The sequence below is a fragment of the Melanerpes formicivorus genome, unplaced genomic scaffold, assembly GCF_026170545.1.
Source record: "Melanerpes formicivorus ecotype bairdi unplaced genomic scaffold, bMelFor1.0.p_v2 SCAF_77, whole genome shotgun sequence".
Classification (NCBI taxonomy): domain Eukaryota; kingdom Metazoa; phylum Chordata; class Aves; order Piciformes; family Picidae; genus Melanerpes; species Melanerpes formicivorus.
The window spans coordinates 1,978,684-1,993,239 of NW_027142429.1; the positions used below are offsets into that span (position 1 = coordinate 1,978,684).

The window sequence follows — 14,556 nt, forward strand, 5'->3', positions numbered from 1 at the left end:
CTCCTCCTGCTCAGATGGAACCTCCTGGGTCCCACTTTGTGCCCAGTGCCCCTTGTTCTGTCCCTGGGCACCACTGAGGAGAGTCTGGCCCCAGCCTCTTGCCCCCCACAGCTCCTTCAGCTCTTGCTGAGCATTGCTCAGCTCCCCTCTGGGGCTGCTCTTCTCCAGGCTCTCAGCCTTTGCTCCTCACAGAGCTGCTCCAGGCCCCTCAGCAGCTCTGTAGCCTCTCCATTGGACTCTCTCCAGTAGCTCCTTGTGGCTCTTGAGCTAAGGAGCCCAGCAGTGGCCCCAGGCATCTCCTCACTAGGGCAGAGCAGAGGGGGAGGAGAACCTCCTGCTGTGGTGGGCAGCAGCTCTGGGAGGCACCAACCCTTCTCCAGCAGCTTTCCCCACACCCTGCAGGTGAGTCTGGACCCAAAGGGTGCCCTGCACATCTGTGCCCTCCCCCAGGCCCCTTCCTGCAGTCTCAGGGCTTGCTGCTGGTGGCAAGGCTGGGCCCAGGGGACACTGCTCCTCACTCCCACCCCAAACCCCCTCAAGATGGGACACTCAGCCCCCCCCCCCCAGCAACCTGTCTGAGCAGGCACAGCAGAGCTGTGCCAGTGGCCAGCAGCCTGCAGCTGAGGCTGGTTCCCAGTGCACAGACTCAGCACACCATAAAATGCCATCTATTTATTGGTTAATTATGTACAGGGGATTGTTGATCTTCACAGTCACATCAGCCAAGTTGCCTCCACACAGAGCAAGAGCAAGAATAAAACCAACAGTCCATTGTAAACAGAGCTGCAAATCCTGCTGGGCTGGGTGGGGGCTGGCTCCAGCCAAACTCAAAAGGCACTGAAGAGGGACAGGGCAAGAAGGCAGCTGCTGAACACAGCCTGGGGACTTGGGGGGACTTCCTCCAAGGTTGTCATCCAGAGGCACAGAGTGTGGAGGCCAAGCATCAGGGCACAAAGAACATCACATTCCAAGCATGCTACACCATGTCTGTGGCCACAAGGTCCTGGAGCCATGGCAGTCCTCATCCCCTCCAAGCACCACCCCAGGCAGCTTTAGCGTCACCTGGACACCTTTCAGCCCAGCTGGCACTGCACCACAAGAGGCCAGCAGCAGGGAGGCCAGGTTCAGACTCCAGCCAAGCAAAGAGCAGCCTGGGCCAAGAGGGGGGGCAGGTGGTGGCCCAGGGGAGGCTGGGACACAGGGAGGCAGGTGGCTCCTCTGCATTGTCAGTGTTGGACCAAAAGGAAGCAAGGCCAGAGCTGGCAGGAGGGCAGGGACTGAAGTGGCCCTCTCTCAGTTGGGCCCTACTCTGTCAGCAAGCTCAGCAGCAGGGGGGGACACAGCCTCTCTCCTCAAGCACCTTCCCTTCACACCCTCCCTTGTGCAGCTCTCCCCAGAGCCCAGCCTGGGCTCCCCCTTCCAGCTCCAGTGCTGCCCAAGCATCACGATTCCACCTGGCTGGGAGGGAGCTGAGGTGCTAGCAGGACAGCTGGGAATCCCCTGCCCAGGCTCCTGCTCCCCACTGCTAGGCCACTGCCACCTCCCCCTTCCCCTCTCCTGTGTGAGCATGGGCAGGAGGTGACTCTCTGAGGAGCTTCTCCTCCTTAGGGGGGAGCAATAGCAGTGGCAGAGATGCTGCAGGGAGGTGAGGCAGGAGAGCTAGCCAGAGCACTCAAGCTGGGTTGTACAGCCACAGCCACTGCCTGCTCTCCAAGCCACCACCTCTGGGGACTTCCATCAGAGGATTCAAGTCTGGTGACCTGAACACAAGCCTGGGGGGCTGAAAGGTGACAGCAAGAAGATCAGGGCCAAGCAGAGGCCCTGCTCCAGGGGAAGACACAGCAAGGGCTGTGGGCAGTAACTGCTGTCCCCACACAAAGCCACCCTGCCTGTGCCCTGCAGTCAACAACTGCAGCTCCTCCAGAGCAGTGGTGGCCAGGGGGGTCCTGAGCAAGGCCCTGTGCTTGCTGCTCTCCCATGGCACCAGCAGCTCCAGCACCCACCTGCTGCAGCCCTGTGCCAGGCACCACGGGGTCCTCACAGCTCCTGCAGCCATCCCAGGCTCTGATCCCACTCTCACAGCCAGGAGCCACTGCTCAGAGTGGTGCCAGAGGCAGTGAGGGCATCAGCCTGTCCTCTGCAGCTGGTCACAGCCCCAGCTCCTGCCAGGGCCCAGGCTGGGGAAGAGCTTTGCCTCTCTCTCATCAGGAGCTGGCTGCACACTGTCCATGGAAAACAACTTCCCTCCTTCCACCCAGATGCAAGTTTGCTCCAGAATGAAGCTCCTCAGCAGCCTGAGGCTGCTCTTGACTCCTCACCTTTCCCTCTCTACTTGCACTGCCCAAAGAGGATCAGATGTCCAAACAAACAGCTGGCACCAGCTCTGGGCAGCTGAGCTCAGTGGTGCCACTCAAGATGCTGCTGGTGGCACTAAGAGATTTGCTGCTGCCTTTCAGGAGGGGGGAAGGAAGGAAGGAGAGAGGAGGAGGGGAAGGAAGGAGAGAGGAGGAGGGGAAGGAAGGAAGGAGGAGGGGAGGGGAAGGAAGGAAGGAGGGAGGAGGGAGGGGAAGGAAGGAAGGAGGGAGGAGGGAGGGGAAGGAAGGAAGGAGGAGGGAGGGGAGGGAAGGAAGGAAGGAGGAGGGAGGGGAAGGAAGGAAGGAGGGAGGGGAAGGAAGGAAGGAGGAGGGAGGGGAGGGAAGGAAGGAAGGAGGAGGGAGGGGAAGGAAGGAAGGAGGAGGAGGGGAAGGAAGGAAGGAGGAGGAGGGGGGAAGGAAGGAAGGAGGAGGAGGGGGGAAGGAAGGGAGGAGGAGGAGGGGGGAAGGAAGGGAGGAGGAGGGGGGAAGGAAGGAAGGAGGAGGGGGGGAAGGAAGGAAGGAGGGAGGGGAAGGAAGGAAGGAGGAGGGAGGGGAGGGAAGGAAGGAAGGAGGAGGGAGGGGAAGGAAGGAAGGAGGAGGAGGGGAAGGAAGGAAGGAGGGAGGGGAAGGAAGGAAGGAGGAGGGAGGGGAGGGAAGGAAGGAAGGAGGAGGGAGGGGAAGGAAGGAAGGAGGAGGAGGGGAAGGAAGAAGGAGGAGGGGGGGAAGGAAGGAAGGAGGAGGAGGGGGGAAGGAAGGGAGGAGGAGGAGGGGGGAAGGAAGGAGGAGGAGGGGGGAAGGAAGGAAGGAGGAGGGGGAAGGAAGGAAGGAGGAGGGGGGGAAGAAGGCTGAGGGGGGCTCTGAGCTGGTCTGGTGGCATCAGCACAGTGAAGGACACCTGTGCCCAGGGATGAGCCTCATCCTGTAAGGCTCAAGGAGCTGCAACTCCTCCTCACAAAGCTCAGCTCCTGGCACAGCTCCTGCTGGCAGGGCACCCAGCACCATCTCTGGGCACAGAGCTGCCCCTGCAGTGCCCAGGTGCTCTCACCTCAGGACTCTCCTGATCTCAGGGCACATCCCAGCCCCAGCCCCAGCCTGGAGCTGGTGCCTGACAGTGCCACTGACTTCCCTCTCAGCCAGCAGCAGGCACCAAGTGGGAACTCTGAGCAGCAGGAAGGCTCCAGCAGGAGGAGGTGGCACAGCAAATCTGCTCCCTGAAGACCCCCAGGCATGCCCTGGGCATCAGGCTGGCAGGCAGCTGCCTGTGCCATGTGTCTGTGCCATGTGCAGAGCTCCCAGCACTCAAGGGGAAGCTCTGCTGCACACTTGTCCCCCACTGGCACTGGCAGCTCCCAGCTGGCAGGGCCACAGCATGATTCTTAGGACAAAGTGGAGTCATCTGGGTCAGGAAGGCTTTGTCAGCAGCCCAGGCTGCTCCAGGGGTCACCTGAGGGCACAGAGGGTGCTGCACTCCTCTCTTTCCTTTCTTCTCTTCTCCAGAGCTCTCCTTCCCAGGCCCAGGGATGTTTCACTTCCTTCCCCTCACCCAGGGAATCTCCCTTTCAGCCATCTTCACCTCTTGTGGCATGAAATCACTCCTGAGCTCCTGCCTCACCCACAGGACTCCTTCTACTCAGCCACACCTTTAGCTCTAGGTCCAGCCAGGTGCACCTCAGCAGCTCTGAGTGGGGCAGTGCCAACCTTTCTGCCCCAGGAGGAGAGGATTGCTGTCCTCTCTCTGCTCCACTTCCATGATTGCAAGGGAAAGCAGCCAGCCCCAGACTGGAGCTGGGCAGTGCTGCTGGATGCATCAAAGGGTGAACAGCAGTCACCAAACCCTGATGGCTTGGGGGCCAGACTCACCCAGAGCCCCTGCAGCACCTGGGCCACACACTTGGGGGGGGGGGGGGTCAAGGTACTCCCTTGGCAGGACACAGCTCAGCACCTCTGCTGTGCAGCACCAAACCTCCTTCAGAGGCTGAGAAGGCAGCACTGGCCCCAAGAGCACAACACCAGGAGCTGCCCTGCCCTGGCATTATGCACATAGGAGAGAAAGGCCAAGGAGAGCAGGCAGTGGCAGCCACAGGCTCCCCTGGTAGCCACAGGCCCCCACTGGCAGCCACAGGCTCCCCCCTGGCAGCCACAGGCTCCCCTGGTAGCCACAGGCTCCCCACTGGCAGCCACAGGCTCCACTGGTAGCCACAGGACTCCACTGGCAGCCACAGGACCCCACTGGCAGCCACAGGCCCCAATGGCAGCCACAGGACCCCAATGGCAGCCACAGGACTCCACTGGCAGCCACAGGACCCCACTGGCAGCCACAGGACCCCACTGGCAGCCACAGGCTCCCCTGGTAGCCACAGGACCCCACTGGCAGCCACAGGACCCCACTGGCAGCCACAGGACCCCACTGGCAGCCACAGGACCCCACTGGCAGCCACAGGACTCCACTGGCAGCCACAGGACCCCACTGGCAGCCACAGGACCCCACTGGCAGCCACAGGCTCCCCACTGGCAGCCACAGGACCCCACTGGCAGCCACAGGCTCCCCTGGTAGCCACAGGACCCCAATGGCAGCCACAGGACCCCACTGGCAGCCACAGGACCCCACTGGCAGCCACAGGACTCCACTGGCAGCCACAGGACCCCACTGGCAGCCACAGGACCCCACTGGCAGCCACAGGCTCCCCACTGGCAGCCACAGGACCCCACTGGCAGCCACAGGCTCCCCTGGTAGCCACAGGACCCCAATGGCAGCCACAGGACCCCACTGGCAGCCACAGGCTCCCCACTGGCAGCCACAGGACCCCACTGGCAGCCACAGGACCCCACTGGCAGCCACAGGCTCCCCCCTGGCAGCCACAGGACCCCACTGGCAGCCACAGGCTCCCCTGGTAGCCACAGGCCCCCCTGGCAGCCACAGGCTCCCCTGGCAGCCACAGGCTCCCCACTGGCAGCCACAGGCTCCCCACTGGCAGCCACAGGACCCCACTGGCAGCCACAGGCTCCCCACTGGCAGCCACAGGACCCCACTGGCAGCCACAGGACCCCACTGGCAGCCACAGGACCCCACTGGCAGCTTGGCTCTTTCCCCCCTCCTGACAAACCCTCCCAGCTCAGCACTTCCCACTGCAGAAGAAAAAGAGGCTCCCTGTAGAAGAAGGTTTCCTACACTGCTGTCAGCCAACTAATCTCAATCACAGCATAAATCCTAAGGGTAAAGCAAATCCTAGCCAGGAATGGCAACCATGGACCCCCCCTTCCAAGAGTCAACCCTGCTGCCAGCCTGCAGCAAGGAGGAGCAGCTCCTTCCCCGCCCCCTCCCACCCCCCCAGCTCCTCACATCCCCACAGCCCAGCTGGGAACCCTGTGCTGATTTGTCTCTTGCAGCTGAGGAATGATCCAGTCCTGGGGGGTGGCTGTGCCTCCAGAGGGCAGTGGGGTGGGGAAGCTGCTGGGCAGGCTGGGGCTAGTGGCAGTGCTCTGTGATGTCCACCACGACAGCCTTCTTCCAGCTGAAGAAGAAGTAGCCTGTGCCTGCCCCTGCTGCCACAGCAATGCACAGGTACCCGTTGTAGGTCATGAAGATCAGCATCAGGAAGTAACTGACCACCACCTGGATGATGTGCAGCACGGTCTGCAGGAGGTGAGGGAAGCTCAGCATCTGCTGCCTGGGGACACAGAGCCCACACACAGCAGTCAGTCAGCATCCACGGGGCACAGGGAGGGGGAGAAGCACAGAAGCAGAGGCACTGAGCTTGGAAAAGGCCTCTAAGGTCAGCAAGAGCAAGCAGGACCCAGCTGCCAACAGCACCAAAGTGTATCCCCAAGCACCACAGCTACAGGGATAGGACCTGAAAGATCATCCAGCTCCAACCCCCTGCCATGGGCAGGGACACCTCCCCCCAGCCCAGCTTGCTCAAGGCCTCATCCAGCCTGGCCCTGAACACCTCCAGGCAGGAGGCAGCCACAGCCTCCCTGGGCAGCCTGTGCCAGAGTCTCCCCAGCCTCACTCTCAAGGATTTCTTCCTCCTCTCCAGTCTCACTCTCCCCTCTCCCAGCTCAAAGCCATTGTTCCTCATCCTGGCACTCCCAGCCCTTGGCCAGAGTCCCTGCCCAGCTCTCCTGGAGCCCTTCAGGTACTGGAAGGTTGCTCTGAGGTCTGCCTGGAGCCTTCTCTTCTCCAGGCTGCACAGCCACAACTCTCCCAGCCTGGCCCCACAGGGGAGGCTCGGCAGCCTCTGATCATCTCTGTGGCCTCCTCTGGAGCCTCTCCAGCAGCTCCAGGTCCTTCTTGTGCTGGGGGCCCCAGAGCTGGAGGCAGTGCTGCAGGTGGGGTCTGAGCAGAGCAGAGCAGAGGGGCAGAATCCCCTCCCTGTGCTGCTGCTCTCCCTGCTCTGGCTGCAGCTCAGCACTCAGCTGGCTCTGGGCTGCCAGGGACCACTGCTGGCTCTTGGGCAGTTTGTCACCAGCTGACACCCCCAAGGCCTTCTCCTCAGGGCTGCTCTTGTCTTGTATGTCCTTGCTGTGCTGGGGGCAGCAGAGGGGGACAGAGCCCAGGGAGTGCAGGGAGTGCAGGGAGGCTCTTACCCCACAGTCTTGTGTGTCTCCATCAGGATGGTGCCGTTGGGGCCGGGCACGGGCATGGAGTTGTAGCGGATGCTGACCTGGGACCGGCGCAGCAGGCACTCCCGGGCGATCTTCAGCCCCTCGTAGAACATGGCCAGGAAGAAGACAGCCACAAAGGCACCAGCCATCTCTGCCAGGACAGGAGACACTCTTGGATCCATGGGTGGGGGGCTGACAATTCCCCCTCCCGCCCCCCCCCCCCCCCCCAACATTAACTTTGCCAGCCCAGATCAGCTGGAAGCAAATGAAGCTGCGTTCACAGGCAGAGCTACAATGGAAGGGCATGAACATGGAGAGAGCATCCAGGTACAGCACTGGGGAGAGGGGAGGAGAAGGGAGAGGGGAGGAGAAGGGAGAGGGGAGGAGAAGGGAGAGGGGAGGAGAAGGGAGAGGGGAGGAGAAGGGAGAATTAACCAGCTTGGAAAAGACCTTCAAGGTCATCAAGTCCAACCTCTCACCCAGCACCATCTGATCAACTCAACCATGGCACCAAGTGCCTCATCCAGTCCCCTCTGGAACACCTCCAGGGATGGGGACTCCACCACCTCCCTGGGCAGCACATCCCAAGGGCTAACAACTCTCTCTGGGAAGAACTTTCTTCTCACCTCCAGCCTAAACCTCCCCTGGCACAGCTTGAGACTGTGTCCTCTTGTTCTGGTGCTGCTTGCCTGGCAGAAGAGATCAAGCCCCACCTGGCTACAACCTCCCTTCAGGGAGTTGGAGAGAGCAAGAAGGTCTCCCCTGAGCCTCCTCTTCTCCAGGCTAAGCAACCCCAGCTCCCTCAGCCTCTCCTCACAGGGCTGTGCTCCAGACCCCTCCCCAGCTTTCTTGCCCTTCTCTGGACACCTTCAAGTCTCTCAATGTCCTTCTTGAACTGAGGAGCCCAGAAGGAGCCCAGGACTCAAGGTGTGGCCTAAGCAGTGCTGAGCACAGGGCAGGATGAGCTCCCTGCTCCTGCTGGCCACACTGTTCCTGATGCAGGCCAGGATGCCCTTGGCCTTCTTGGCCACCTGGGCACACTGCTGGCTCATGTTCAGCTGCTGTCACCCAGCACCCCCAGGTCCATCTCTGCCTGGCTGCTCTCAGCCACTCTGCCCCCAGCCTGTAGCACTGCCTGGGGTTGTTGTGGCCAAAGTGCAGCCCCTGGCACTTGGATGTGTTCAATCTCCTGCCCTTGGCCTCTGCCCTTCTGTCCAGCCTGGCATCGTCCCTCTGCGGAGCTCTCCTACCCTCTAACAGATCAATTCCTGCCCCCAGCTTGCTGTCATCTGCAAAGAACCCCCCTGGGCAAAGCAGGTGTGGGAGTTTCAGGCTATGCCTTTAAAACTTAGCTGCAGATTTAGAGCAGAAAAGTAGAACAATATAAACAAATCACTCCTGGGTGTAAGAAGGCAAAGAAAAGTTTATTCTAACCAAATTCCTTGGGTAAATGCCTGGGATAAGAGAAGCTGCATCATAGCAGCCCCAGAACAAGAGGACACAGTCTCAAGCTGTGCCAGGGGAGGTTTAGGCTGGAGGTGAGGAGAAAGTTCTTCCCAGAGAGAGTTGTTAGCCACTGGGATGTGCTGCCCAGGGAGGTGGTGGAGTCCCCATCCCTGGAGGTGTTCCCAAAGGGATTGGATGTGGCACTTGGAGCCATGGCTTAGCTGTCAGGAGGTGCTGGGTGACAGCTTGGACTTGATGATCTCTGAGGTCTCTTCCAGCCTTGGTGATTCTATGACAGCAGAGGCAGCTCCTGACTCAGCAGCCCCCTCCCCCTGCACAGCCCAGGGCTGCCACCCCTGGACAGCTGCTGAGGGGGGACTGAGGCCACACAGTCACCAGGGTTTCCCCCCTGAAGGGAAGGCAGGAATCACTTCTGCTACTCAGAGCAGGTCACTTCTCAACCTATACAAACATCTCTCTTTTCCCTCCCTTCCTCCCTCTCCCCCAGATGCCATTTAAGGGCCCAGACCAACATCTGCCTCCCTCTTTTCAGTGCTCCTGCACATCTGGGGCCTCAGCAGCAAGGCAACTCCTGAAACACTCCATCCCCTGCAAACTTCTTGGACAAGAGTTTGACTGACCTCCAGGAGTATTGATGGTGAGTCCAGCAAACAGCAGGGGCACATTCTGATAGCTGAAGTGGAAAGTCATTGTCTGCCCAAAACAGAAAGAACACCAAGATGATAGAACCACAGAGTTGTTCCAACCCCCTGCCATGGGCAGGGACACCTCACACCACAGCAGGTTGCTCACAGCCACATCCAGCCTGGCTGCAAACACCTCCAGGCAGGAGGCTTCCACCACCTCCCTGGGCAACCCGTGCCAGGCTCTCACCACCCTCATGGGCAACAACTTCTTCCTCACAGCCAATCTCAATCTCCCCACTTCTAGTTCTGCTCCATCCCCCCCAGTCCTATCCCTCCCTGACACCCTCAAAAGTCCCTCCCCAGCTTTCCTGCAGCCCCCTGCAGATCCTGCAAGGCCACAATGAGGTCTCCTGGGAGCCTTCTCCTCTCCAGCCTGCACAACCCCAACTCTCTCAGGCTGTGCTCACAGCAGAGCAGCTCCAGCCCTCTGCTCCTCGTGGCCCTTCTCTGGACACCTTCCAGCCCCTCCAGATCCTTCCTGGCACAGGGGCTCCAGCACTGGCCCCAGAGCTCCAGCTGTGGTCTCAGCAGAGTAGAGCAGAGGGGCAGAATCCCCTCCCTGGCCCTGCTGGCTCTGCTTCTCTTGCTGCAGCCCAGGCTCTGCTTGGCTCTCTGGGCTGCAAGTGTTCCCTGCTGGCTCCTGCTGAGCTTCTCATCCCCCAGCACCCCCAAGGCCTTTGCTTCAGGGCTGCTCTCCAGCCAGTCCCTGCCCAGCCTCTAGTGATGCCTGGGATTGCCCTGAGCCAGCTGCAGGACCTTGCCCTTGGTCTTGTTGTACCTCATGAGGTTGGCTTGGGCCCAGCTCTGCAGCCTGATGAAGCTCATCCTGAGCTCACCACAAGAGTCAGCAAAGGGGTTTGAATTGTCACAAGAACCAAGATCATTCCAGATGGCCAAGAGAGAGACTCAGAGAAGCTAAGGTGCTCTGGTGCCACTCAAACAGGCAGTGCAAAGTAACTCCTGACCATCTCCTCCCCTGGAGTGTAAATGCTCAGTGCCTGCCTCCCCTTCAGACTTTAACCAGAAACAGTCACAGAATCACAGAGGGGTTTGGCTCAGAAGGGGCCTGCAGAGCTCATCCAGGCCAACCCCCTGCCACTGCAGGAGCACCCAGGGCAGCTCACACAGAACACATCCAGGAGGGGCTGGAAAGTCTCCAGAGCAGGAGACTCCACAGCCTCTCTGGGCTGCCTGCTCCAGGCCTGCAGCACCCTTCACTTCTGTTCCTCTGGCACCTCCTCTGCTCCAGCTGGCACCCAGTGCCCCTTGTGCTGGCATTGGCACCCACAGCAGCCTGCCCAGGAGCACAATACCCATGGGGGGTTGGAAGCTCTCCAGAGCAGGAGACTCCACAACCTCTCTGGGCAGCCTGCTCCAGGCCTCCAGCAGCCTCACACCAAAGAAGTTTCTCCTCCTGTTGAGGTGGATCCTCCTGGGCTCCAGCTTGCTCTTTGCCCTGTCACTGGGCACCACCCAGAGCAGCCTGGCCCCTTCATCCTGACCCCCAGCCCTCAACTATTGATAGACATTGATCAGATCCCAGCACAGACCTGAGCCTGGCTGCTGCTGCTGCCACCTGGGCAGCCAGCACCAACTGGGTTGTGGAGTCTGCTTCTCTGGAGCCTTCCCAGCCCCAGCTGGATGTGTTCCTGTGTGCCCTGTGCTGGGTTCTCTGCTCCTGCTCTGGCAGGGGGTTGGACCTGATGGTCTCCAGAGGTCCCTTCCAAGCCCTAACATCCTGTGAGATCCCCTCTCAGCCTTCTCCTCTGCAGCCTAAGCAGCCCCAGGGCTCTCAGCCTCTCCTCCCCAGGCAGTGCTGCAGTCCCTTCAGCATCCTGGTAGCCCTCCCTTGGACTCTCCCCAGCAGATCCCTGTCCCTCCTGAACTTTCTCTCAGTCTTCCCTCATAGCAGAGATGTTTGAGCCCCCCAGTCCCCCTCCCAGCCTCTGCTGGCCACTCTCCAGCAGGTCCCTGTCCCTCCTGATCTGTCAGGTTTGTAACCATCTGAAACTCACTCCAGAAGGAGTTAGAACAGGGAGGAAAAGCTGGAAAAGGCTCTAGAGCCGGCCCCACACAAACACAGACCCCAGGGTCATCTCCATGGACACCCTGGCAGGCTCTCTGCAGTGCTGCCAGCAAGTGCAGGTCTGAGCTTGCAGGAACCCAAGCAAGCAGAGCAGCAGGGCTCAGGACCAGCACAGCCCTAGCACCAAGGTGGCCAAGAGTCCTGGCAGCAATTTGCTCCCCCAGGTGAGCCAAGTTCCCTTAGAGTTCAGGTGGCAGAGGGCCCAGAGCTGGTGCCCTGCAGGTCAGCACAGTGTGCAAGGCTGCCTGTGCCAGCTACAGCCACTGCTGACACCAGCAGCAGGGAGAGCTGCAGCCTTCAGCTGGCTGCAGAGCAGACACCAGGGCTGGCTGCTGGAAAGGTGGCTGCAGGCAAACAGAAGGCCAGGCTGGAAGGGACTCCATGGATCATCTGCTCCAACCTTCCCAGCTCACAGCACAGCTGAAATGAGCATCAGCAGCCTGGCAAGATGAGCCTTAAACTCCTGCTGGGGACTCCACTGCTGCCCTTGGCAGATGATTCCAGTCACAGAGCCACAGAACTGTCAGGGCTGGAAGGGAGCTCAAGGCTCAGCCAGTCCCAACCCCCTGCCATGGGCAGGGACACCTCACACTGCAGCAGGTTGCTCACAGCCACCTCCAGCCTGGCTGCAAACACCTCCAGGCAGGAGGCTTCCACCACCTCCCTGGGCAGCCTGTGCCAGGCTCTCACCACCCTCATGGGGAACAACTTCTTCCTAACATCCAATCTGAATCTCCCCATTGCTAGTTCTGCTCCATCCCCCCCAGTCCTATCACTCCCTGACACCCTTAAAAGTCCCTCCCCAGCTTTCTTGCAGCCCCCTGCAGATCCTGGAAGGCCACAATTAGGTCTCCTGGGAGCCTTCTCCTCTCCAGCCTGCACAACCCCAACTCCCTCAGGCTGTCCTCACAGCAGAGCAGCTCCAGCCCTCTGCTCCTCCTCCTGGCCCTTCTCTGGACACCTCCCAGCCCCTCCAGATCCTTCCTGGCACAGAGGCTCCAGAACTGGACCCAGAGCTCCAGCTGTGCTCTCACAGTCTCCAGCTGTTCTCATGGGGAAACATCTCCTTCTGCAGCCCCATGGGCATGTCCCCAGCACTAACCTGTCCCCATCTCCCCTTGGCTTCCCCATGGGACAACTTGGAGTCACTCCAGCTCCTGCTGCACCTCCTCTCATGCCACTCCTTCACTCCAGCAAAGCCACAGTGGGGGCTGTGTTTCACACTGAAGTGATTCATGCCTTGAGCACCCTGGGCTAGTGGAAAGTGTCCCTGCCCATGGCAGGGGGGACTGGAACTAGATTGTCTTTAAAGTCCCTTCCCACCCAAACCCTTCTGTGAGTCTCTCATTCTGTGCTTAAAGAGGGCCTATAAGACAGAGGAGGACAAGCCTTCAACAGCCCCTGCTGTGACAGGACAGGAGGGGATGGTGTGAAGCCAAAAGAGATTCAGACTGGAGAGAGGGCAGAAATGTTTGACACTGAGGGTGCTGACAGCCTGGCCCAGGCTGCCCAGAGAGGTGGAGCTGCCCCATCCCTGGCACCATTCCAGGTGAGGTTGTTTGGGGCTCTGAGCAGCCTGCTCTAGCTGCAGGTGGCTCTGCTGGCTGCAGAGAGGATGAACTGGATGACCTTTAAAGCTCATTCCATGCCTCTATGATTCTCTCCCTTCCAAACTTCCCATCCTCAAGAGTCAGACATCCCAGGAGAACAGGATGCTAGGAGCTGGAAGGGACCTCCAAAGATCATCCAGTCCAAGCCCCTGCCAGAGCAGGAGCACAGAATCCAGCACAGGGCACACAGGAACACATCCAGCTGGGGCTGGAAAGGCTCCAGAGAAGGAGACTCCACAACCTCTCTGGGCAGCCTGCTCCAGGGCTCTGGGAGCCTCACAGTGCAGAATTTCCTCCTCATGTTGAGGTGGAACCTCCTGAGCTGGAGTTTCTATCCACTGCCCCTTATCCTATCCCAGGGCACAAGTGAGCAGAGCCTGTCCCTGTCCCTCCCTCCTGACCCCCAGCCCTCAGCTATTGATAGCCATTGATCAGATCCCTCTCAGCCTTCTCCTCTCCAGATTGAACACCCCCAGGGCTCTCAGCCTCTCCTCCCCAGGCAGTGCTGCAGTCCCTTCAGCATCCTGGTAGCTCTCTGTTGGACTCTCCAGCAGATCCCTGTCCCTCCTGAACTGGGGAGCCCAGAGCTGGGTGCAGCATCCCAGCTGTGGCCTGACCACACCAAGCCACTGTGAAGCACAGCCCCAGAGCTCCCTGCTCAATTAATTCTACCAACAATAACTGTGCCACTTACCATCATGCCAGCCCCATGGCCATGAGCTGGGGCTGCTGTTGAGTGCTGGTGCTCAGGAGGATGTGTGGTTGACATCATGGAGTGGTTCATGTGAGACATCTTCACAACAGGGACGTTCAGAAAGGCACAGAGAAGGAGGGAGAGCCTGCAAAGCAAAGCAAAGCACAGCACAGTCAGGAAGCAGCTCTGGAAAACAAGAGTTGGTTTCTCTACTGCAAGAAGAAAAATCATCATCATCATCATCACCTATGACAAGAGGGATCTGGAGGTGCTGGAAGGTGTCCAGAGCAGGGCCAGGAGGATGAGCAGAGGGCTGGAGCTGCTCTGCTGTGAGGACAGACTGAAGGAGTTGGGGCTGTTCAGTCTGGAGAAGAGAAGGCTCCCAGGTGACCTCATTGTGGCCTTCCAGGATCTGAAGGGGGCTACAGGAAGGCTGGGGAGGGACTGCTCAGGATCTCAGGCAGTGATAGGACTAGGGGGAATGGAATGAAGCTGGAGGTGGGGAGATTGAGGCTGGAGGGGAGGAGGAAGTTCTTCCCCATGAGAGTGGTGAAGGCCTGGAATGGGTTGTGCAGGGAGGTGGTTGGGGCCCTGTCCCTGGAGGTGTTTAAGGCCAGGCTGGATGAGGCTGTGGCCAGGCTGATCTAGTGTGGGGTGTCCCTGCCCATGGCAGGGGGGTTGGAACTGGATGATCCTTGTGGTCCCTTCCAACCCTGACTGATTCTGTGGTACTATGATACCTCTTAAGGCACTGAGGGCTCCTGGCTGTGGATGAAGCTGTGGAGCATCCTCCTGGTGCTGTGCTCTCCAGCAGCAGAGGAGAGAGAGCAAAGCCAGCAGGGCAATTTAAAGGAGGTGTGCCTCTGGCCTTTACATCACACCACCTCTCTGAGCTTTCCATCACCACCCCAAAGGCCTCTGGCAGAGCAGCAGCCCTGATGTGACTGAGGTGAGACACAGGGAGGAGAGCTCAGCTGAAAGCTCTGCAGGAGGCAAAGCCCACCCCCGAGCAGGAGGTGAGGCTCATTCCCCACTGCACACCCCCAGGGGCAGC

The 14,556-nt window shown here is 60.0% G+C and overlaps 1 protein-coding gene across 2 annotated transcripts in view; it reads right to left on the reverse strand.

Moving 5' to 3' along the window:
• Nucleotides 1-5,513: 5,513 nt before the first annotated feature.
• Nucleotides 5,514-14,556, reverse strand: part of SLC31A1 (solute carrier family 31 member 1) — a 51,756-nt gene continuing 42,713 nt past the window's right edge. For both annotated transcript variants that reach the window (XM_068164207.1, XM_068164208.1), the window contains 4 exons: nucleotides 13,503-13,647; nucleotides 9,047-9,119; nucleotides 6,942-7,110; nucleotides 5,514-6,022 (listed from right to left, as the gene is read on the reverse strand). In XM_068164207.1, the coding sequence (XP_068020308.1) occupies nucleotides 5,821-6,022; nucleotides 6,942-7,110; nucleotides 9,047-9,119; nucleotides 13,503-13,601 (543 nt within the window). In that variant the 5' untranslated portion in view covers nucleotides 13,602-13,647 and the 3' untranslated portion in view covers nucleotides 5,514-5,820. The remainder of the gene's footprint in view (nucleotides 6,023-6,941; nucleotides 7,111-9,046; nucleotides 9,120-13,502; nucleotides 13,648-14,556) is intronic.